The 16,964-nt window shown below is 67.1% G+C and overlaps 2 protein-coding genes across 4 annotated transcripts in view; one reads left to right on the forward strand and one right to left on the reverse strand.

Annotated features, from left to right (window-relative positions):
* Positions 1–16,964, forward strand: part of CACNA2D4 (calcium voltage-gated channel auxiliary subunit alpha2delta 4) — an 81,478-nt gene that overhangs the window by 51,723 nt on the left and 12,791 nt on the right. The gene's annotated exons all lie outside the window — the stretch shown is intronic.
* Positions 1,583–15,229, reverse strand: LRTM2 (leucine rich repeats and transmembrane domains 2). 3 transcript variants are annotated; one of them, XM_067008457.1, is made up of 5 exons: positions 14,885–15,229; positions 9,414–9,616; positions 8,821–8,955; positions 6,091–6,681; positions 1,583–3,749 (listed from the first exon to the last, which is right to left on the reverse strand). In XM_067008457.1, the coding sequence occupies exons 3-5, from the start codon at positions 8,885–8,887 to the stop codon at positions 3,295–3,297; spliced, it is 1,113 nt and encodes a 370-aa protein (XP_066864558.1). In that variant the 5' UTR covers positions 8,888–8,955; positions 9,414–9,616; positions 14,885–15,229; the 3' UTR covers positions 1,583–3,294. The 3 variants fall into 3 exon arrangements, with proteins under 3 accessions (XP_066864558.1, XP_066864559.1, XP_058937384.1); XM_067008458.1 differs by lacking the exon at positions 14,885–15,229 and adding an exon at positions 12,014–13,604; XM_059081401.2 differs by lacking the exon at positions 9,414–9,616 and having other exon boundaries at positions 14,885–15,219.

The raw sequence follows: 16,964 nt of genomic DNA on the forward strand, positions 1-16,964 counted from the left end.
CTCCTCAGCTCCCGCACGCACACCCGAAAGCCCGGCAGAGAGAAGGCACGCGGGGTCAGCCCACTGGCTGCACTCCCCTGCACTCTCCAATTATCTGACATCATTTTTAACTCAGCGCCGCCTTAGAGCCAGGAGGGGTTGCCATGGAAACCGTGTCCGGGTGCCTCCGGTTTAACTCACTGCAGACCATCGCTCTGATGCTGGGGGGGGGGGCACGGATGCGATAGGACACGGATGAGGCAGTGGAGACCTTTATGCTTCAATTATTTTTTTTTCAGTCTCCGTTTGTAATTTCCTCTTCCTAGCCTGTGGCTCAGCCTCCCTGACCCTGGACCCGCTAGCGTGTGTGTGCTGCGCTGGCAGTTCCTTTCCTCGTGTGTTCTGTGACGGACGGGCTGCACGTTCAATGTTTGTGCCCTGGGCTGGGGAGAAGGAGGAAGGGCAGCTGGGGGGACGGCCCCGGGCCAGGCAGATGAGTGAGGGGGCGTCGTTTAACCTCCGAGCAGGTATTTCTGGACCGTTCATGCAGAGTTTCTAGGAATCTACTGTTTTGATCAGGATCCACTTTCAAGTCTCCGTGCCCTCCAGGCCCCGCTCGGGAAGTAAGGCCAAGCCAAGCGTCATGGTGGTGCCGTAGCCTGCGAGTGTGTTTCCCCAGCCCGGCGGCCTTCGGGCAGGGGGCCTGCTGTCTGGAGCTGCCTGCCGGCTCCTCTCCTTGCAGTTCCCCCCGCGTGCGCACGGCCCGGCCTTCAGACCGCCGGGCGCGCTCAGAACGGCGCGCCTGCGCGTTACCCACACCTGTGCGGGCTGCGGCCGGGGGGCCTGGTCTCCCGGCTCTGCTGTACCAGTCGGGGCCGCAGGAGGGCGCTTCTCCCCGGTTACCCCCACCCAGGAACGGGTCCAGCCGAACTCCTGGAACAGAGACCTGCTGGTTCCCTTTAGCTCCTGGCTCGCTGGGGCGTCATCCAAGGGAGGGCTCCTGGCTAGGAGAGAATCCCATCTTGGTATGAAGACGGTGACCCGTGTAGCCCGGGCCCGGCCAGTCAGGCGGGGTGGGCCCCGCGGGCCTCAGGCGGGCGAACAGCCGGAGGCGTTGCCGTCCGCTCACTCCCGCCCCGGCCCCCGCCCCAGCCCTCCGGTCCGTAATTCTGACCCGGCGCCTGCTGAGCACTGAGCAGGGGTCGTCTGCACGTCAGCCTCAAGAGCACAGGACATTAAACGGGGCTCGTCCTGCAAACCCAGCGACACCCCTCCAGGGCTGGTGCAACCTAGTCCCCTAAACTGCTCTTGGGGAGCCGCCCCTCCCGGCAGAGGCAGCAGGAGGGTCCCCAGGGCCAAGGCGCGCCTCCTACCCCGAGGCCGGCCGTCTGCCCTTGACCGCAGGGCAGCCTCGCTCCGAGGGGGCTGCGCGCTCCCCCGCTGCCCTCCCGGGGGCGCCCCACGGCCAGGCCTCGGGCGGGAGCTGCCGTCCTCCTTAGGGGCCCGGGGACACTCTGTGCACCATCCGGGGAGGTCAGGGGTCAGGAGCCACCCTCCCGGCTCCTGGCTCCTGCGTCCCCTCCCGCCCAAGGAAACCAGGAAGTACCTAGGAAAATACAGTCTTTATTGGTCATCTGAAACAACAAACCAGAAATATAATTTTGCCTTTAAAAATCTTCTGTCTTAGCCTGAAGACACCTCCACTGACAACGTCCCGCCTTCCCTGACTCCCTTGAGAAAACCCCCAGCTCTGGTGTCGGCTGGCACCCCGAAAGAAGGAAGACTGCAGGCCGGCCCGGTGGGCAGCCTGCACCCGGCCCCCTCTATCCCTGTCCTGCCTCAGAGCCGTGTTCTGACGGCCTCCCCCAGGCCACTCCCTAGACTCCCGGCCGTGGCAGAGCCAGAAGCTGGCCTGCTGGCACCTGACCCTCCGTCAGCGGCGGGGAGGCCGATGTCCTGCCGGGGGAGGCCCGGGACTCACCGGGATCGCACACTCCCCAGGAGGGCAGAGGCCTCCGAAAGGGGACTGGGGAAGCCCACCCTGCACTGCCCCCTCCCACGCCCACCCCCAGCCTCTGTCCCTTTGGGGGCGGTTACAGGTAACGAGCAGATGGGCCCCTGGGCCCTTGCTCTGGTTTGGGCCCCAGTCCAGGCGCCAAGAGGACTCTGGGAAGCCAGACTGGGCTGACAGAACGCTGGGAAGAGGACCCCATTACTGAGACCTCTGAGCAGAACGGGGGGGTCCTTTCCCCGCTCCCGGGGTCTGTTTGGTATATGCTGGCAGGAGGGTGACAGAGGATGAGCCGGTCCCCGCCCTGGGGGTCACGGGCCCAGAGATGCTGAGGGTGGGGCGCGACGGCGGGAGGTGCAGAGCAACGGTTGTCGGGCCGCGGGCTGTGGGAGGGGGAGTGGTGCGGGTCCCCACGGGGCCTCTGGCGGGGACGTACTCCGGCGCGCTGAGGATGAGTCCGGCGGTGCGTGGCCGGGCTCTCGGGAGGCCACCATCCACACACGCTGCAGCTTCCAGGCCTCTGGGCAGGCGTCCTGGAAATCCCAGCAGGAGAGGTGTGAGCGGGTTACCATGGTGACGGGCAGTCTCATCTGGCAGCACCACCTTGGCCTCTTGAGAGGATCTGGAAGGAGTCCTTGTGCCGTGGGTTTGGGTTTCTCCCCGTCGGCTGCAGGAGGTTGTGTGGCCCGAGGGCTGAGACCACGGGGGACGCCTGGCTCCGCTCCCCGAGGTCCCACGACCTCTGTCCCTACGTGACCGTGTGTGTGAGGCCGAGCTTGAGTGAGAATGATTAGTGGCCCGGAGCCGGGTGGCTGCGGATGCAGGGGATGCTGGGTGGTTGGGGATGCAGGGACAGGTGGCTTTGGCGAGGGCGTGGTGCCGGGTTGCCGAGCGCCGGTCCAGATGGCTGGGCTGGTCTGAATGCAATGCACAGCGGTACCAGCCTTCGGAAGCTGGGCCCAACATCTCCCTGGCCTAGAAGAGAGTCGCAGGAACCGGCCCCGCACCCCCTAGATGCAGATCAGGTGGGTGGAGCCAGAGGTGGGGGGCGTCGCCGGCTGTGACTGTACCGGGAGCCGCAGGGGCACGGGGGAGCTGGGTCCAGGAGCCTGGGCTCGCACACACATCTTCTCCGCCCGTGGGCCAGAGGGCGGGGGTCCAGAGAGGAGCGTCAGCACGCTGATATCTTCCGGACGCCCCGGAGCCCGCAGAGGCACGGGCCCGTTAGCTGGCGGGCTGGGAGGAAGGTGGAGAGGGGACGGGAGAGGAGGGACTGGCGTGGCCCCCGGCCCCTCCCTGGGCTCTCAGGCCACAGAGGAGACCTGCTTCTGGTCCTCGCGTTCGCCCTCCGGGTCGCCCATCAGGGGCTGGCGCTTCTTGAGCTCCCGGTGGTACTTGGCCATGAGGGAGGCGTAGATGCAGCCGTAGGCGGCGGCCACCACCATCATGATGCAGACCACACCGCAGAGCACCCCCGCGATGATCACGGTGCCCATGGCCCGCCGCACGCTCGCGGGCCGCGGCCTCTGCTTCTGGGGGCAGGCGGCGCCGGGCTCGGGCTCGGGCTCGGGGCCCGGCTTGGGCTTGGGAGGCTCTGGGCCGGCCTTGGCGCAGGGCGGCCCGGGGACCTCCAGGCCGGCCGAGCTGTTCTGGTCCTCCAGCTGGGAGCAGTAGTTGAACATCTCCACGGGGACCGCGCGCATGTCCTTCCCCCGCAGCTCCTTGGGCAGGGTGCAGGCCAGCTGATCCAGGCGGCCCCCTGCGTCAGGAGAGAGAAAAGCGGGGCTGAGGCCGGCACTGCCTCCCCCCAACCCCAGGTCCCCACGCGGAGGCCCGGGAGGCCCAGCCTCCATCCGCAGCACCATCAGTCCTGGAGTCACGGCGACAGGAGAGGGAGGGGAGACGTTAGGGGGACTGGCGTACGGCGCCCAGTGACGGGGAGGCGGGTACACGCGCCGCGGCGTTTAACCCGCGCAGGAGCCTCATAAAATGGACAGTGTCCCTGCTCCTACATTTGACAGAGAAGCAAACACTCCCACCTCTCCTGCTCCCAGAGCTCAAGCTGGCCCGGGGGTGCTCGGGAAAGGGGGCCCAGGAGCCCCGCCAGACAGCAGCCCGTGCCTCTCCTCACTGGCCTCTCGGCCGAGCCGAGCGCCGTCTGTCCGCGACCCCGGCTCTGTTTCCCCAGCGACTCCTCCCGCCCACACAAAGGACAGAAGTCAGAGCCTCGGCCCTGCTCCCCTACCCGAGCGGGACCTTGGCTCCTAAGGCTCCTCCTTGGCAGAGGGAGAGGGGGGCCCAGGGACAGCAGTTTTCTCCTTGAGGACAGTGGTGGCCCCCCAGCAGGCCGGCCACAGCACCTGTGAGCGCAGCTGCATCTTGGGAGGGCACCCTGAGGGCCTCCGAGGGCAGAGGAGGGCGTGCGGGCAGCGCAGGCTCACCCCGCGGCCTGGGTGGGGAGGGTGCAGAGCACAGGTGGGGCGAGAGGAGGAGGAGCTGCCCAGACGCCCCCCTTTGGGCCTCTCCCTGAGATCGAGACACAGGCGCGGCCCCCGGGGCTCCCGCAGCCCCGTCGCATCGCCATCGCCGCAGTCCCCTCACACAAAACACGTCGGTCTTTCCCGGGTGCTGAGGAAAAGAGCCCAGGTTTTTTGTTCTGGTTTGGTCTGGGTTTTTTTGGAGGAGTGCATGGCGGGAAATAACTCTACTGGTGAAAAGTTCCTAAAAGGTACATTCCCGCTCCGTGCCCTTTAGCTCCCGATGACTGGAGAGGCAAGCACGTCCCCTCCAGGTCACACATCGGTCTGGCTCTCCAGACCCCCTGTCCAAGGCTTACATCCCGTGAACTGTGTCCAGGGCCTTTGCACGGGCGGGGACTGGGTGTGAAGACGCAGCCACCTTAGCTCCCTGCTCCAAAAACCTGAGGCTGACTCCCTCCCGGCCGGGTCACCTTGTGCAAATCACTTTACTTATTTAATTGCTTAGGAGTCTCGATTTGCTAGGCTGTCGATAAGAACGGCCATCTCAGCTGCAGTTAGGGTTCAAGCAGGTCATGCACATGGTAAGAGATTTGGACCCTGGAAACCATGCAAAGTGGTATCATTTCTCCTCTCACAAAAACGGGAGAAACTACCACAGTGACTAACATTTTACAGCACTTTATCGTTTGTAAAATGTTTTTAATTAACTAACACGTGAGGATATTATGCAAATAACGAAACTGTGGAAGCGCTATGAAACGAAAGGAGTAAGGCTCTGACGAGAGCATTAGCATTCTCTTCACGTCGATTCACTCATTCAGCAAATATTCGTGGAGCCCTGCTTCGTGTGGACACCAAATTGTGTCTAATTAAGCCCGGTTAATATTGTGACTTCCACCGGCAAGTGGACATATAAATGAGTACGTTTGACTGCGGACTCCCTTTATGCTGAGTACTTTTCCAGACGCTTCCCTCGCGTTACCCACCTAATCCGCGCAGTGGTTTTCTGAGACAGACACTGTCGTTTTGCCCCATCCCGCAGACGAGGCTACAGCCACAGAGAGGTCAATCAGCTCTCTCAAGGTCACACAGCTAGTAAGTGGCAGAGCCACGAGGCAAACCCAGATCTGGCGCTTTTAGCCAGTAGGCTTGCTTCTCTGCCCTCGGTGTCCATTTCATTTAATCATTTCGAAGGTCATTCTAGAACTATCCCGGGTCAACGAAAGGGGGAGCATTTGGCTTCTCAGTAAACGCTTTGATAACGGAACTTCTGGGGAGAAGGAGCCGAGATCATCATCAAACAGAAAATGTGGCTGCGTCTGTGGATTTGAACCCTATTCCAGCCTCCCGACACTGTGGGTACTTAAGAGGTGGCTGCGTTATTCAGAGGAGCGAGGGTGGTTCTCTCCCGCCTCCTCCCCGGGAAGACTAGAGGCCGAGGACAATGATACCATGTGTTTAAGTGCATCCTGAAACCTACAGAAGCGAGAGTCAGCCTGAGGAGACCCGGCAGAGACGGGCGGCCGCGAGCGGGGGCAGGAAGGGGGGGGCGGCGGGAAGAAGGGGGCGGCGGGTGTGGCCGGGCTGGGCCCGCTCCTCCCCGACCTGCGCGGTGCTCACCTCGGTAGGAGAACCACTCGAGCCAGTGCTTGAAGCCCCGCAGGTGGCAGTCGCACTCCCAGGGGTTGTCCCCCACCTGCAGCAGCTGCAGGCCGGCCAGGGGCTCGAAGGTCCGCCGGTCCAGGCTCTGCAGGCGGTTGGCGCGCAGGAACAGGGAGCGCAGGGCGGGGAGCCCGTCAAAGAGGCCGGGCGGGAGCCGGGCCAGGCCGTTGAGGGACAGGTCGAGGTGGCGCAGGCGCGGCAGGGGCCGCAGCAGCTCGGGGTCCAGGGCGCGGAGGCTGTTGTTGCGCAGCTGCAGCTCCGTCAGGTTGGCCAGCTCCCCGAAGGCGGTGCGCGGCAGCCCGTCCAGGAAGTTGTTGGAGAGGTCCAGCCGCTGCAGGCCCGACAGGCTGGCGAAGGCCCCGCCGGGCAGGAAGCTCAGCCTGTTGTTCAGGAGCAGGAGGGTGCGGGTGGCGGCCGGCAGGTCCGGGGGCAGCGCGGTGAGGCCCCGGCCGCTGCAGTCCACCTGCAGGCCGCGGCCGTCACACGTGCAGGGCAAGGGGCAGGCGGGGAGGGCCTCCGCCGTGCACAGGGCGATCCAGCAGGTGAGCCCTGGGGGACAGGCGGGGGATGGAAGGACAGCGGGTCGCCGGCTCCCGCCGCCTGCCCCTCCCCCCCAATTCCCATCTCGCGGCCTCGCACCCACCCCCGCTGGTCCAACCACGAGCGGTGCCTCGGCGCTTCCTGACCACGAGGAAACGGAACCGACCCCCCCGCGGCACGTCCACGTGGACGCTCACCGCCGGGCAGCAGGGCTCCCCCCACGGCCCCGACACCACAGACGCTGACGCGACAGAGGGTACGGGGGTGTCAGAGGGGCCGCCCCACGTTCCTCTCCCAGGGCCACTGCCCTGGAAGGATTCTGTCCAGAGGAAATGGCTCTGCCTCCTTCCCCTCTGCACCGCCCACCCCACCCCCGCCACCTGGAGCTGCACGGGGCTGACGGCCGTGCGCGGGAGGGGCCGCGCTGCACGCACGAAGGGGCACACCGGCCCCGGCCACCACTTCCCCGGCCTGCAGGAGTCCCACATCCAAGGTGGGCCAGCGACTCAGGGTGAGGAGGGAGCCCGGGCCCCTCCCCAGAGACCGCTGTGGACACGGCGGGCTGAGACGCCGAGTCCCACGTCCACGCGGAGGGCGCTGGGGCGCGAGCCCCGCAACTCGTGGGCCCGGGGCAAGTCCCACATCTGTTCTCACTCTACAGCCGCCTTGCCCTCAGCCTGGGCTCCTGCCCCCAATTTCCGCAGGACAGATGTGTTGACAGCGTTCCTTTCACGGTCCCATCTTTTGCCCAGGGCCCTTGTGGCAGGGCTGCAGGGCGACGGGTGCTCAGAGAACAGTCCCGCGGGGCAGCTTGTTCCGTGGCCCACCCTTCTAAGAGTGACTGCAAAGCCCCCGACTGTCCCCCAGGGTGTCCCAGGGGAAGGGGAAGGGAGGGTCCCCCCGGGCCGGGAGGAAAGGCCCCAGACGAGGAGCGCTGGCCGCTTGGCTCCAGCTGGAGAGGCAGCAGCTGCCCTGACCAGGGGTCTGGAGGGGACGGTCCTGAGTCTGTGTCTAGTAGGGGTCTGCTGTCTGGTGTCCCAAAGGGCAGACCCTGAAGGAACAGGGTGGGACTGTACCCCCCCCTTTCCTGGAGGATCAGTGACTCCCGAGAGGCACCTGCCAGGCTGACAGCTGAGCGTCTTTGTCCTGGGGGGGAAATGAGCACAGGCTCGGCCATGGACACCAGCTGGAAGCCCTGCCAGCCACCTGAGGTCACCGGCTGGGCCGCTGACCCTCTTGCTCTCTGAGCTGTCTGCGGCCGGGTCAGCCTGTCACGCTACCCCCGCCGTGCCTTCTGGAAGCCAACTGAATTCCTCAGACCTCACTTTCCCCAGAAAAACATTCAACCCATCCAGCCTCCCTCTCAAAAGGACCAACATAACTACAGGTCACTGTCCCCCCACCCCCAAGAAATGCAGGCTGGCCTAAAAGCTCTAGGGGCAAGAAAACAGAGCCCTGTGTTGCGAGGTGTTGAGTGAGTCAAAAGGAGGTTGAAAGGGGAGCTGGGTCCCTCGGGATCAGCTGCTCTGCGCGGTGAATAATTCAGGCCGCTTGTGTCTTGGGGCGGCAGCATCACAGGGCTGACCGTGCGAGGGCAGAAGTCAGGCTGAGGGACGTCCCTCGAGACCATCTTGACCTCTTACCCTGTAGCCTCGACCCTTCACCTCGTGAAGAGAATTCCCAGGGCTTCCTGCACCCGACAGCTCACCAGGTTCCCTTGTGGGAAGTGGGCGGCCTCGGTTTCCCCACATGCAGGAGGAGGCGCTGGACCCCCTCCCTAAGATCCCTTCCAGTGGCATGTCCCCAGAGCCCCCTGGTTCCCTCCGGCTCGGAGCTACGGGGGCTGAGCCCTAAGAGAGGCCTCCAGGCCCGCCCAGCTGATGGCCGAGCAGGGAGAGGGAGGTTTGCATCAGAGCAGGATTCACAGGGGCTGGGGCCGCGGGGGGCAGGAGCAGGCCCGCCTGGGGGGGCAGAGCCGCCTGTGGAGCCCCTGCTCCCGACCCGCCCACCGCAGAGCTCAGAGGCAGCTCTTCCCCCGGCACCGTGGGCAGGGCTGCGCAGACAGCGCCCTGCTGCCCAGACCCGGGCCACGGACGCCTGGGAAGGGTATCCCTGCATCCCCGCTAAGCCGACCCCCCCTCCACTCACAAGAGATCTGCCTCCTCAGCGGGGCAGACCAGGTCCTCAGCTCGGGGCCGCTGCCCGGGGCCAGCATGGCGGCTGCACGGCTGTCAGGCCCTGCACCTCGAGGGAGAGAGGAGCCCCTCGGCCGCTCGGTCAGTCCTGAGAGAGAGGGAGAGAGAGCTGAGCGGAAGCAGGTGTCAGGCCGGTGCAGCCCAGGGTTAGAGAGGGGGCCCGGTGTCTCTTTACCCTCCCCTCCTGTTCTTCTCGGCTCTGATTCCCTGGGCGGGGGGGAAAAAGAGGAGCAAGGGGGCCGAGAAGCCAAGAGCCTCAGCCTCCCTCGACAGCGGGGGGCGCGTGGACGGGCAGGCGGGCATCCCAGGAGCCCTGGGGCCGGAGACAGTGCTGAGGCCAGCGCTGGGCGATGCAGGAGCCGTCCACCCCCCCTGCGCCCCTCACCTCCCGCCCAGCCTCTCCCCGCCTCTCCTTCTTCCCTCCCCGGATGATCTCGTGAACGTGTTTGGAGCCACGTGGCCTCCTCTGCCTCTGGGCTTCCCCCACGTCCCAGGCGCGGAAATCGTCGAGGGCCAACTGGCGGCCCAGCCCCACTGTGCTCTTACCATGGCCCCCGAGGAGGCAGAGACCCGGCCCCGCGCAGGGGCAGCCGTCGGCTCGCGGGGGAGGCCCAGGCCCGGCTCCGGCCACGGGGAAGCCCCCTGCTTGCCCTCCGCGGTCTCCCGGGGGGTCAGCGGCCACGCTCTGTCTTCCGCCGCCGGCAGGTCTGGGGTAAACCTCATCAGCTCAGGGGCTCGCGTTGCAGCCGCTGCCGTCGGGGGACAGGGGCAGGGAGAGGGCGAGGCTGCAGCGCAGAGAGCGGCTCCTCTTCCCGAGGGCCGAGGGGGCCTCCCCCTTCCCAGGTGACCTGCCCTGCCCCAGCCCAACGGCACAGGCCCCGTCCCGGTCCCGCTCCCTTCCAGGCGTGGCCAGGGGCGCGTCACAGGGGCTGGAAAGGGGACCGCAGGGCCCCTGCCGCCGGCCCAGCACGAGGTGGCGAACGGACAGCGATGGGCCGGCAGCCTCCCCTGCTCGGTGGCCTCGCTGGACCCGGGGCTCCAGGCTGCAGCCTCCGCTCCCCTCCCGCAGCCGCCGTAATCCTGGGAGCCTGAGGGCCCAGGGGCAGAGCCGAGCGGAGCCGAGGGCTGGCAGCAGCCGCTGGGACCTCAGCGTCTGAGCAGGGTCTCCCGCAGGCACTGGGGGCCTCACCCGTCTCCCCCCCCCCGCCTGCCGCTGCCAAGCAGCCTCCTGGCCCCGGGCGCCCGCTCAGGGTGGGGGCCCGCCGGGCAGGGGGACCGCTGGGGGGGGCCTGTCTGTCGCTCTGGGCTTCACCCCCCCCAGGGGGCTCGCAGCCTCGCCGGGGCTGCAGACCGAGTCGCGCTGGGCAGGTGTGGGGTGAGGGGTGCAGACCCACGTGCCTACAGGATGGGTCCAGGGCCCTGGGCTGGGGGCGGAGGAGATGCCCAGAGCAGCTGAGGGGTCTTTTCCAGCTACCCTCCCAGGGCCCCCGGGCTCCTGGCTCAGACTCCCGGGTCAGGGAGGGCTCGGGGCTCGAATCCCTGCGGGCCGCTGCCTCGCTGTGTAACTTAAACAAATCACGAAACCCTCTGGGCCTCGGTTTCCTTATCTCTAAAGGTGATGTGACCGGAACACACTGCCCTCCGTGAGCGTGAGCCTAATCAGGGGAGGAGAGTTAACATTTGCTGAATTCAGGACACGTTCTCTTGCAAGGCTGTCTAGGGGACCCCAAGCTTGGACTTGAGCCCCAGGCAGACGCAGGGAGACATCGGTGCCCTGCTGTCCGCGGGGAGGGGCGGCGGCTTACAGCGCGTCTGCGGGACCTCTCTTTCTCGGTCCCCCAGTCTCACACCTGGGTCTCTTTCTCTGTGCCTGGGCCCGTGCCCGGCCAGCAGCCGTCACGTGGCGGTCACCGTGGGCTGCGTTCACACACAGCCTCCCGGACCTCCATCGCTGAGGACGCCGTCCACCCCCTCCGTGAGCCTCGGCCCCGGCCCCGACCCCTAGAATAGTCCCGCGCTCCTCTCGCCAGCGAGGACCCGCAGGTCAGCAGCTCACAGCGCCCACACGGGGTCAGGCGGGTCAGCGGCCAGCCAGGCTCAGAGGTGGAGACCAGCATGCCTGCTCACACGGCCGGTCAGGGACGCAGGCCCGCTCCCTGGCAACTGTCCCCCAGCAGTGGCCCCTGGGGGGAGACACATGTGTGCGCTGAGCGGGGTGCACACGCAGGCTCCCAACACAGCGTGTGATGCAGACCACCCCCCCGCCAGAGAACGTGCAGCCAGGCACGTGCTGACACACGCACTCACACGGCTGCACTCACGCACTCGCTGGCAGCCCTCCAGCATCCTCAGATGCTGTCACTCCCGCAGTTCCTGCATGCCCCCGGCGGACAGATGCACGGCGGGACCTCCAGCCTAGAAGCAGGGTCTAGAGAAGCCCCCCGAGGGCCGCCCCCAGCCCAGAACCCTTTCCACACTCAGACCCACGCCCTGGGATCTCTGGAGAAACGTGACGAGGACAAGGCCCCCCAGGTCCATGGGGATGTAGCCTGCACTCCCTGGGGACCACAGAAGCACCCCTCAGGCGCTGTGGGGTCCAGCACCCTGCCCTCTAGCCCACCTCCAACCCAGGACCCCTTCCGGCCCCCGGAAGCATCTACCTCGTTAGGAAAGGGGTGACCTACATTAAGATGCTAGGAGCACAGCGGCTCCGGCAGGCGCGGCCGCTGCGGAATAAATTCACACCGTCTGGGAGGGAAGTCCCCACCCAGGTGGGAGAAAAAGGCCACGGAAACGAGTGAGGTGGCGGTCTCGGGGCTCCAAGCCCCACAGCCTGTGGGTATTTCTGTCCCAGTCCCAGGGACAGGGACGCAGACAGGAGGGTGGACCCAGGGGGGTCCCCAGCCTCCTTCACTGGGCTCTGCTGAGAGACTCAGGATAGAGGATGGGGCTGAAGAGCTGTGGGCCGAGTGACCCACCCCCCCCGCCCCAGAATAGAAACATGGGCTCTGGGCCCCAGCCCTCTGCTTCGCCGGCATGGTCCACGGGCTATATCAGCACCAGCCTCGCCAGGAGCTTCCTAGACCCAGCCCAGGCCGACTGGGTCGGGATCTGCATCCTAACAAGACCTCAGTCCATTCACGTACCTGGTCACGTTCGAGAAGCACTGGGCTAGGTCACTTCTCCCCGGGCAGGGCAGACGCCCGCACCTCCCGGGAGGCCGGGGCAGGGGCCGGCCGGGGCGCGGCGGCCGGGGGCGGCAGTGATGGGGGAGGTAACAGCTCCTGCAGGAGGGCTCCGCGCGGGGAGAAACCGCGCCCACGGGGAAGCACCTGTGTATGGCTCCCAGCCCCCGCAACAGCTCTCTGGGGTTAGAAGCGCTGTTCACACCATTTTGCGGTCGGGGACGCTGAGGCTCGGGACATGTAGTAACTCGCCTACGGGCGGGCGGCGGAAGCACGCAGCCTCGGGCCCAAGCGGCCTGGCGACAGAGCTCCCAGCCAGCGGCCGCACAGCCTGGAGGCCGGCTCTGCCCGCCCGCCTGCCCGCGGAGGCTCCTGGAGCAGGGAGGGGGCTGCAGCCCCCCGTTTGTGCGGCCCGTCACGGCCGACCGGCCTTTCCGCTGCCCTGTGCGCCCAACGTGGGGGCTCTCACCAAGCCGGGCCGCCCCCTCCCCGCCCGCCTGCTTCCCGGGCCGGCACAGATGCAGTGGGGGAGTGAGGCAGCGGTCTTGCTGGGGGGGGGGGGGGGCTGCGGAGTCGCATGGGGTGCGGCAGCCCTGGAGACTGGGGGGGGGGGGGGCGGGGACGGCTTCCCTGCCCGACGGGAGGAGCGGCCTGCCCCGCTCCCACCCCCGCTGACGCCCAGGTTGCGGGGGAGCCCTAACCCCTCTGTGCTTCTGCCCCCGACTCCTCCTCTGGGCAGGGTTGGCTCCGTCATCAGCCGGAAACCTCCAGCAAGCCCACCCGGGCCTGGTGTCCACACCCTTCCTCTGGTGCTGCGTGGTCACGTCCACCCCCCAAGTCAGTGTCCAAGCCGCACAGCCATCAGCGCCCACTGCGCCTCGGCCTGGGGTTCCTGCCCCCTGGGACGTCTTACTGGCCTGCCGTGTAGCCCCTCCCCAGGGATCTCCCTTTGGTCAAGGTGCCCCAACCGGGGACAAGGCCTCTGCACCCCTTCATCGTGCAGACAGCTGAAGGTCACGGGCTAGTGAGCGGCAGGGCCGGGCCGTAGGCCACGCCCGGGGCTCCGAGGGCAGCACCTTCCCGCCCGTCCGCCCAGCCGGGCTGAGGGGCACCCGGACCGCGGACAGGGGGACAGCGGGCGCCCACGCTGAGCCCTGGGGGTGCTGTCCAGGCTGTGCGCTCCACCTGCGGCCCCCGGTCTGGCCTTCCGGGCCCTTCCCACCTCTTCCCTGCCTGGCATCCCCGTAACACACGCAGCCCAGGCAGCGCGGAAGCTGGTTTTTTTAAAATCTCTAAATTTGTACTTGGAACAGACAAACCCCCTGGTGCATTTTTAAACGCGTGCCCCATTCCCAGGCCCGCCTTCCTGCAGCCTCGTTTCCTCGTCATCCTTCCTTGTCAGACATCCCCAATCCCAACCAGACCCTCTGGGAAGCGGAGCAGAAAAGCCCCCATCGCCCTCGCAGGAGCTGCTCTTGGGTCCGCGGGCCTGGCTCGGGAGGTGGACCCGGGAGGGCGGGTGGAGAGGCCTGATCTGTGTAGGAGGAGGAGGGCCTCCCCAGGCACCCCAGCCCTAAAACCCCCCCTCCCCGTGTCCCTCAGCTTCAGGGGCTAGAAATGGGGGCAGGGTTTGCTTGTCCCAGGCACAGCTTCCAGCCAACCCCCAAAGGAACCAGATCGGTTGCTGAAGAAGCTCCCCGTCCTCCTCCTGCCCCCGCCCCCAGCCGGCTTCCCTGGTTTCCCTCTCCTGGCAAAGCTGGATGGAGCCTGTGCTGGTGGGGGCCGGACACAGCCGCGGGTCCCCTCCCGGCTGAGCTCCCCAGGCCACCTCCACGTGCCCAGCCCGCCTCCGGCCCCGTAGTTAGCTAAGCTGCCGGGTGCCAGTCTGAGCCAGACCAGGCAATGCCCCAGGCGGCCCGCCAGCCAGGTGCCAGTGTCCCCACCCACCACCCCAGACAGGCGGACAGCAGCTCAGGGAGAGGACAGAGGACCCCGAGAGTGAGCCAGGAGGTTGGGACTCCCGGCCAGACGGCCTCTGTCCTGCGTTGTCCTGCCCTAGCCGTGTACCACCCACCCCGAAGCTGAGTCCACCCCACCCCCCGAGGCTTCCTGAGCGCTTCGTAGGTAGAGCGGGCGTGCAGCTGGGGGACCCCTGCCCCACCGGGCCCGGTGGGCTGGGAGCGGAGCTGGAGCCCAGCTCCGGGAAGGAAGGGCTCTGAGGCTCCTCTCCCGGCCACGCCCCCCATACGAGCCGGGGACTCAGGTCCAGCTGGGGGGGCCCTCTGCACCCCTGTCCAAGGGCAGCCTGCTAGAGGCCAGCGTGCCTCGCCGAGGGTGTCCTGTAGAGGCCGGTCAGCACCCCTGGTCCCTCCCCACGCCTCGGCGCCAGCCCTCCAGCCTGCCACCCCACAGACGTCCTGTGTGCCGGCCCTGTCACCAGCACCCCCTTCCCCCTGGCACCCAAGTCCCTGGGGCTGCCTGCCGAGCCGAGCCGGGCATGCAGGCAGCACAGGGCTCCTGGCTGGCGCCCCCCATGCTGCAGGGACCGGTTTCTATGCCACCGGGCCTGTCATCCGGCACCGGCAATGCCTCCTCCCCCTCTTCCCCCAGCAGAATCACAGCTCCTGTCCCCAACCCTGGGAGGTCAGAGTTCCCTGTGTCCTTTGGCTGCCCAGGGGTCCGGTCCTGAGCATGGCCCCAGCCCCAGCCACTGCCGCCAGGCAGGAGGCAAAGCAGCTGTCCGTGCAGGCAAGGAACCCAGCGGAGATGGGCTCGGCCCCAAGCCTGGCCCCTGCACCCCCCTCCCGCCCCTGCCCAGCGCACGGCACTCACCTTCCGCACCCCAGCGAGCGCCCTGAATCGGGTGGGCTGAGCCGTCCAGTGAGCCCCTCCTGGGATTCCCGGAGAAAGGAGAGGGCGAGCGCAGCCGCACCAGCCTGGTCCCCCAGCAGGACCCGGCGCGCAGAGCCCCGGCGGGAGGAACGCCTGAGGCCGTCTCCCAGGGCAGCGGCGGCGGGAGGCGGGTCAATAACACTCGGAGGAGGAGAGGGAGGGACGCGGGAGCCGTGCAGAGGGGCAGGCGGGGAGGGGAGCGCGTGTGCGGAGCAGAGAGCAGCGGAGTGACAGCGGGGGAATATCCGTGATGACAGCCACAGGCGCGCACACGGGGAGGCGGGCGCAGGGGAGGCGGGCACACGGCGCACACACACCGAGAGGCGCTCACCCTCCGAACGCTCCCGTTTCGGGGGGAGGCGCGGCCATGAACTCCGCGGGAGGAGAACTGTTTGCCAGGTCCCTCTGTTTTCCCTCCCCACCTCCGCAGGCTCTCCCTGCCCTGGCTGCCGCCCCCTCTGGCTTTGTCCCCTCTCCCCTTGCCTCTGGGGACACAGGGGCAGGACCCAGGGGACCAGGGAAGCTGGGTCTGAATCCTGTTCGGAGGTGGGGGCAGTATCTCCCACCCTGCCTGTGGGAAGGGAAAGCTGATCCGGGTCTCTGTCAAGGGGCGGCTTATTCCAGAGGGGGTAACTGGAGGGGTGCGCGGGGGCCCACCTGCCCGGTGGTCCTTCGGAAAGGGGCCCCAGGCCACACAGCCGGTGGCCCACGGTCACGCGGAGGTCACTGAGCCTCGTGACCCCAGACCGGGGCTATTTGGGGAGGGAGATGCAGGCAGGCCGGGCCGGGGGCCTGGGCTCAGGTTGCCCGGAGCAGCCCGGGGTGAGCCCTGAGGAGGGGGCCAAACCCAGCCCCGCCTGCCCGGCCTGGGCTTCAGGCTCCTGGCTCTCGCTGGATGGGAAGAGACTGGTATCAAGAACTCAGAGACGTCTTTACCAGCCAATGAGGACAAAGGAGGGGGAGAAATTGATATTCCAAGGGAAGGCAAGTGTTGATCCAAAGGAAAGGAAGCCAGGGACCAAGCCAGGGGAGGAGCCGCCGGCCAGAGCTGGACCCGAGGTGACCTTGCCGGCATCTCCTGAAACCTGCCTGACAGCCGGACACGTGGCATGTCTCTGGCACCCCTTCTCCATTTCGCCTGCTTTCTGGGGGGCCCACTGTCAGCCCTGGGTGCGGGTTGAGAGACCCCCTTGACTCAGGACGCTCCCACACCCTCTTCCGTCTGCCCCGCCGCCCGACACCGCCGGGACTCCCTGTCTCCCACCCCACGCCCGTGTCACGCGCGCCTCACCTGCCCCCGGACACGCTTCCTGTCCCCCAGCTGCGGGAGGGCGTGTCCTTCCTGGAGTCGGGACCCTCTCCTCACCCACCGGGCACATCCCGCCCCTTGAAAACTCAGCTAGACCTCACGTCCCAGTGCGCCGTCCGAGGCTAGTGCCCGCGGGACCTTCTCCTCTGACCCGTATCACGGAGGGTGCGTGGCAGCTTCCTGTGGGCGGTTCACCCCCTCTCCTACACCGGGGGCTCCCCCGGAAGAGGCGCCCGCCTCGCCGGGCCGAGTGAGGAATGAGCCGGAAGCAGGAGCCCAGCCGGGTGTCGGGGGCCCGGAGGCCGGACTGTGTTACGCACTGACTCGCCATCAGCTGCCTGTCAGCCCCACAGCCCGGGGCTGCCCTGCAGTGAGAGGGGGGGACGGCCAGGTCCCTGGGGTCCCTGGGCACCGGCTCCCCGGCTGGTACCTAAAAGACGGGCCCCCGCTGACCCTGCAGCGCTCGTACAGCTCAGCACAGTCTGCAGCTGGGTTTCAAGGACGAAGTGGATGGGAGGGCAAGGGGCAAGATGGAGTTTCTGCGCCCCCCCCGGGGCATGACGCACTCCCCCCCGGGAGGGTTTCTGTGTGTGCAGCACGGCTGTTTTTGTTTTGCGTGTGTGATGACAGAGGAGCAAGGAGGTGACAGCCGGGACGCAGAGCAAAGAGGCGCGCATCTCGATAAGCCGTCTGCCGCCCGTGGCCTCATTG

Source organism: Kogia breviceps, chromosome 12 (assembly GCF_026419965.1).
Source record: "Kogia breviceps isolate mKogBre1 chromosome 12, mKogBre1 haplotype 1, whole genome shotgun sequence".
In the NCBI taxonomy this organism is placed as follows: Eukaryota; Metazoa; Chordata; class Mammalia; order Artiodactyla; family Physeteridae; genus Kogia; species Kogia breviceps.

Excerpts from the sequence above, each read along its gene's own strand:
- LRTM2 (XM_067008457.1), bottom strand. The coding sequence starts at position 8,887 with ATGCTGGCCCCGGGCAGCGGCCCCGAGCTGAGGACCTGGTCTGCCCCG. Across the intron at positions 6,682-8,820 it reads GCTGAGGAGGCAGATCTCTT|GGCTCACCTGCTGGATCGCC; the intron begins GTGAGTGGAGGG and ends CCTGTCCCCCAG. Across the intron at positions 3,750-6,090 it reads CGAGTGGTTCTCCTACCGAG|GGGGCCGCCTGGATCAGCTG; the intron begins GTGAGCACCGCG and ends CTCCTGACGCAG.